Genomic DNA, 6,000 nt, shown 5'->3' with positions numbered 1-6,000 from the left:
CGAGGCGGACAGGGCCGGCACCCTCAGCCCTCGGGAGCGGCGGGAGCGCTCCGGCTCCGACAGCCCCTGGACAGCGCTTCCCCCCGAGGCTCGGCTGCGGGAGGAGGAGGAGAGGAGGAGAGGAGGAGGAGGAGGCAGAGCCCGCCATGGCGAGGGGAGGCTGAGGAGGCTCCCGCTCGCTGAGCTCGGCGGGGCGGGGAGGGGACGGGCAGCGCCGGGAGGCGGCACCGCGCTCCACCTGCGCCTCTCGCCGCGGGCAGTGATGAGGCGGCCGCGGGCAGCGGCTGGCGCGGAGCACCCGGAGTTTGTTCGCTGCCCGTCCTCGTCTCCCTGATGCTCTGAGCCGGAGTCTCCTCCTCTCCCCGGGCTCGCACCCGGGCTGGATGCTCCGCTCGCTCCTCGCTTCCCCGCCACAGCCGCCGGCCGCTTCCCGCCGCCCCGCAAGAGATGGAGCCGCCCGCTGCCCCCCTGGACACCACTCCGGACCCCGCCATCGTGCAGCCCCCCGGGGCCAACCCGCCCGGTGCCCCCCGGGAGCAGCAGCAGGAGCAGCTGCGGATCGGGGAGAGCGGGCAGTTCAGCGAGGGGCTGGAGGACAGAGGTGAGCGCTCGTCCGTCCGTCCGTCCCCCGCCTTCCTGCACGCTGCCCTGCGCTGTGGCGAGCCCCACCACCTCCCCTGAGTCCTGAGGCGCCTGATACCCACCCCGACGGCTCCTCCGACACCCTCTCCGCAGCATCCTCTGGCTCGCTCTCCTGGACCCGTACCCTGCCCATGCCGCCGCAGCCGCCCTGCCCGTCCCCTCCCCTTCAGCCCTTCAGCCGCACACCGGTTCTTGCCCCCCGAACTCCCCCCTCCAGCCCAGCTCGCCCACCCCTCATCCCGCCGCTGGCAGCCGCTTAACCTCCCCCCCGCGCCACCCTCGAAGCTCTGCCCCGTTTTAGCTCCCGTGCGAGCGCTCCGCGACAGCTTTGAAGTATTTTTATAAACTCTATTCGTGGCTGTTCGCAGCTCGCCCGGGAACTTGCCTGCCTGGCGGCGGAGCGGCTGCGGGCGGCACACGGCTCCGCAGGCAGCGCCCGGCCCAGGGGCGCGGTGGCGGCGGCGCTCCCGGGGCTCTCGGGGCTCTCCTCGGAGGCCGCTGAGGTGCCCAAGCCCTTGGGGTGGCCGCAGCCGCCCCCCGCCCGAGCAGGGGCACAACGCGGCGTTTCTGGGGGGGCCGCCCCAGCCAGGCTGCGGGTTGAAGTCGGGGCACTTGTCTCCCTTCCCCCACCGAGCTGTGCACTTCCACACAACTCGTTTTTTGTTATTTGCGGAAATACCTGACCAGGTGTTTGGAAGCTGCCGGCTTGCAAACCGCGTAACGCTTTAGTGCGAAGCACATCCATTTCGGACATCTGTTCAGGGCTCACTCACCTGCCGCCCACAAAGGCAGCTGCCATTTTAACCCTCCCCACTGCCCTGTCCTCCACAACGCCTCCAGGCTCCTCTTCCTCACAATTTGTCTCCATCTTTTAAATTCATCTATTGGCTTCCCTTAGCCTGTCTCTCTGTTGCCTTTTCTTCCTTTTCCATTTTGCTTTCAGCATCCAGGAGTCCCTTTTGTGTTCTCAGTGTTCATCCACAGCCCCTTTACACATAACCCCTCTATGTCCTGTTCCATGCCCAGCTTCCTGAAGCCCGTGCCTGCTCACAGATCGTAGACACGAAGTAGAGGAGTGAGGGGGAAGAGCATTCACCACCTTCCTGACAGCTTCCAGTCATGCTGGGGCTGGGGACAGCCCTTACTCAAGGGGTACCCTCACTGTCACTGCCAGTGGCTGAGGACAGGCTTTGTGCCTGCCTGAGGGCAATCTGAGCTCTCTTTTACACGAGTGAGGAATTCTGATTATGGTTCCAACACATAAGTTTGGTTACAGAAAATTTTAATTAGTGCCCAGTATGACAGAGCCGAAGGTGAAAGCTGTCCCTTTTGGCATTAAGGGTAATTCCATAATGATAGTGTCTGTTGTACCTAACCTATCTCTTTCTATAAGGGACATGAAGCTAAAGCTGCTGATTTAGTTTTATTCCTTGCCTCCATGCTCTTTCTATGGCCCTTGCAGTATCTTTCTTTTAGCCTTTCCTGTAGTTACTGGTTCCATGTGTACCAGGATAATTTCATTGCAGAGGGAAATCTGGTATGCTTTTTGCAGGTTGTCCCTGTTGAAAATGGTAGCAGTCTGTCCTTTTAGATTGTACTTTTTCCTACAATCTTTTCCAATGAATCATACCAGATCCAGTTATAGACATGATGCTTCCATGTTTGCTAAAAATAAATACTAACCCTAAATTTTGGAACTAGATATTTGCTCTTTAAGAGCCAGATCCAAAAATCGGTGATAATTTTGTGGATGGGACCCTTAAATTAACATCTTTAGGTGAACAGGTTTTTTATTAGCCTTATCTCTTCCACAATTTCTAACGTGACATTTTAAAATGATCCCTTAGCCAAATAGAAAAGTACTTCTGGTAAGTCAGCATATGGTAAAGAATATCCTAGAATCACTTCACAAATATGCCAAGCTTGTGTTCTGCAACTGTTGGGCAGGTTTTTTTCTCCTTCTGATTTTTTTATGGGAAGAAAATCTGTTAATATGTGAAGATGCTGAAAGATAAATTAAAAATCCAGTGAATTTAATCAGTTCCTCATCTTTTCTATACCTCAAGGATATCCATGTGTTAAATAAATTATTGGCAATAAAATTACTCAGTATGTTAATTTCAGGGTGGAGGAATTTCATTTGTAGATAGTAGCTTTTTATTTTTGTAGCAGTGCAGGTCATACTGAAAGATTAACTTCCATCCTCCTGTGGATGCTTGCTTTCTTATGGTCAATGAAGAAATATGGAAGTTTACCTTGTGATTTTTGTTCTTGTGTGTAAATTAATGAGCTGTTATTGCCTCTAAATAATTTTTATTCTATGGGCTTGGTAGTCATGTGAATGAGTTTGTATCTTTTTGTGCTGGCCTCAGGACACTCCTAAGAATTATATGATCTTTCTTGGGGGTGAAAATTTTAAAGACAGAAAATATATTTGAATTATTTCAGGAAGGAAGGGATCACATCGCTGACAGCCAGAATATGCCAGCCATTTTGAGAGACAGAGAAACACACACACACACACACGGCAGAAGTGGTGGAGTTTTATAAAGACTGCAGTCTCTGTCATACTGGACACGTGCTTGACATGTGAATAGTAATCAGGAGTGCTGCACTAGCTCTGGGGCTTGTTATTCATCCCTCAGTTTAATTAGGGTATTGTTTGATTTGTTAGTATCAACTATGTATGTTGGACTTCCCAGGTAATATGAGCTGTAGCCATGAATTAAAAAATGTCTTAAAAGAAAGAAACAGGTGAGGATATCTGTCATTCTGATCTGTGTTTATTTGAGTTTGAAATATTGAGAGCCAAAATTGGCTGAGAAAACCTTTGCTTTACGTTCCAAAAAGATTTGGACCATAATTTGAAATCCTTGGTTTGAGGAGGGGACAGGAGGGGTGAATACACACAATGTGAAAGATGTATTTTCTCTATGGTTAGATTAGTAGAAATCCCTCCTATGTTTCAAGATGTGTTGCTGAATTACCTCATAGCAGACAGCAATTAAACTGTACATCGTTATATATAGTAGCAGAAGATAGGCCAAACATTTGTGGGAAAAAAAAAATTCACCCAAATGAAAGCAGGCATGTGAGAAATAGCTGTGCAACACTATCAGTAAAGGACTCAAAGCTTTTGGAGTTGTCATCTATCAGTTTTTGTGTATTAGACAAAGAATGCATGTATTAAGAAATAGACATAATTCCAGTATAGGGCCTGGTCCATGCAAGTTTGTAGATTCTTTTCTATTCATAAAGGGGGGGCGTGTAGCACAAAGTGTGATAATATTTTAAATTTTCTAAAAATACAATACAAGCATGAAATTTTCAGGGTGGCTTTCTGACCTCCCATAAAGAAACTCTCTGTGCTTTATTGTAACTGGGGTGTAAAAGGCATAAAGAATTTTTCCAAGACAGTGTGTATCCCACCAATTATTCTGGGATTACAATCAGTAATTTTAACAGACTCCAAGTGGCAGAATAAAATCTGATGGCTCAAATTTGACCACCCCTGGATGCCTGCCCCTCTGCTGACATAATGCTGCCCCCAAGGCAGAGATGTCTCATTCAGTTCTGAATTGATTCCAAAACCATTGCAGTTTTCAGCCAGTATATTACAGTCAGTTGAAATTAATATCTGTGAAGGTTAATAAACTCGGTTAAACATGGTGTGGATTCAGGAGTACCCTGAGAACCAGATCAGATGTCCCTGCCTTGAAAGTGGCAACAGCCACCAGAGAGAAAACTGGGGAAGGTGAGGACAGTAACAGCTTCAACTCTTCTGTTTTAATCTGGTGCTGGGTCTGACACAGCCTTTCTTCTCCACCCTTTGTCTGAGACCTTAGAGCAGCTACTGAAAGTTGTGCTGTTAAACCAGTGTCTCAGTTCAATGCATTCAGAGCAGGCAAATCCCTCTGTAAAGTGCTCATCATCTGAGAGGAGCCACCCACATCTTCTGGAGTAACTCATTAAGAAATTTAAAGCCATCGGGTTTTCTCTCCAGTTAAGCAGATTTGAGCTGAAGCATAATGGTGACAGAGAATGTATGTTTCAAATTAGATGAATATATTAAGCATAAACTAATCAGAATGGGATATACAGAATGGAAATATGTAAAATTCTGAATGCATTTTAGAAGTGGCTTTAGACTCAGACTGAGAGAATAAAAACCAAAGAATGTTAATTTATGTTTAACCTGCATTCTCTGTGATGTAAGATCTGTGGACAAAAGACTTCCACAGACTGAAAGCATCAAAAAAGAGAAAAAGCAATAGCATTCCTTTGTGCTCAACAGCCTTCTGCACCGTTTGCAGCAAGGACAGAGTTGGTTCTTCAATTAGTTCTAGATGGGAATGTGTTCTTACCCCAAATGAAGGACGAGGGGCTTCAAGGGGCTTTTCCAGCTGTGCCAGCTTTGATTCTGGGGCATGCCCACTTGTGCTTTGATGATCAATATGTGCAGTGTATCCCTGTGCTTTGGGAGGTGATTCCACTGGGACTGCTGAGCAGGAGTTTTTCTCCTATGTTAATTAGCCCCAGGATCCTCAAGTTCTGAAACAAGTTTTGATCTGAGGGAGTATAGGACTGAGCCATTTCTTGTGGAGAGGTACGGCTGGAAATCATATTGATTTGTGAATTTCCATGACTGGAGTGCAGTGCTCTTTTTAAAGGATTGATGTGTGGAGTCAAAACAGCTTGTGTGTGCTCTTCTTGCTTACTCACATGTTTCTGGTGGCCTCATTCACTTAACCTTAATAACGTGAGCAGGATTTGATTCTGTATTGCTTCTGTGTGTAATCTAGAATGTAAATGTCTAGCCCTAGTCTTCTAGGGCTGAACTAACACAGCTGTGTATTTGAAAGGAGCGATGAATTGTTCATACCTTCTTTGCTTATTGCTTATCAGGTTTACTAGAAAGCAGTACAAGGCTAAAACCTCATGAAGCTCAAAGCTACAGAAAGAAGGCATTGTGGGTTTCCTGGGTCTCCATTATTGTCACACTGGCTCTTGCAGTGGCTGCTTTCAGTGAGTATTGGGAATATTTTAAATTTCACACCTCTTCTTTTTTGTTTTTCTTTGGTCTCTCAGAATTTCTTTCTTTGTGGAAGCTTTCTCATGTTTTTTTTTTTTTTCCTTTGCAACTGCTAAAGAGGTTTTTCTCTAGACTGCCTTTGTCTGCATCGTGCTTATAAATTAGTAAAACTGTTGGGTTTTTTTTCTGCAGAGTATAGGATTGTTGAAGGTCAGAGAAAGAAAAAGGAGATGTTGATTTCTGCTAGCATTTATACATGTGGAACTGTTCATTTTGGAGAATAGTGTAAAAATCATTATGCAGTGGGTTGCTTTTTACCAAAGAGG

The 6,000-nt window shown here is 47.2% G+C and overlaps 1 protein-coding gene across 1 annotated transcript in view; it reads left to right on the top strand.

The window, feature by feature from the left end:
• The first annotated feature begins 292 nt into the window (after positions 1-292).
• Positions 293-6,000, top strand: part of TMEM163 (transmembrane protein 163) — an 87,855-nt gene continuing 82,147 nt past the window's right edge. Inside the window, exons 1-2 of the mRNA XM_036386583.2 lie at positions 293-601; positions 5,548-5,667. Coding sequence (XP_036242476.1) covers positions 448-601; positions 5,548-5,667 — 274 coding nt within the window. The 5' untranslated portion in view covers positions 293-447. The remainder of the gene's footprint in view (positions 602-5,547; positions 5,668-6,000) is intronic.

The sequence above is a fragment of the Molothrus ater genome, chromosome 7 (genome assembly GCF_012460135.2).
Source record: "Molothrus ater isolate BHLD 08-10-18 breed brown headed cowbird chromosome 7, BPBGC_Mater_1.1, whole genome shotgun sequence".
Classification (NCBI taxonomy): domain Eukaryota; kingdom Metazoa; phylum Chordata; class Aves; order Passeriformes; family Icteridae; genus Molothrus; species Molothrus ater.
The sequence above is the reverse complement of the archived record's forward strand: the minus strand, read 5'-3'. Positions and strand labels throughout refer to the sequence as shown.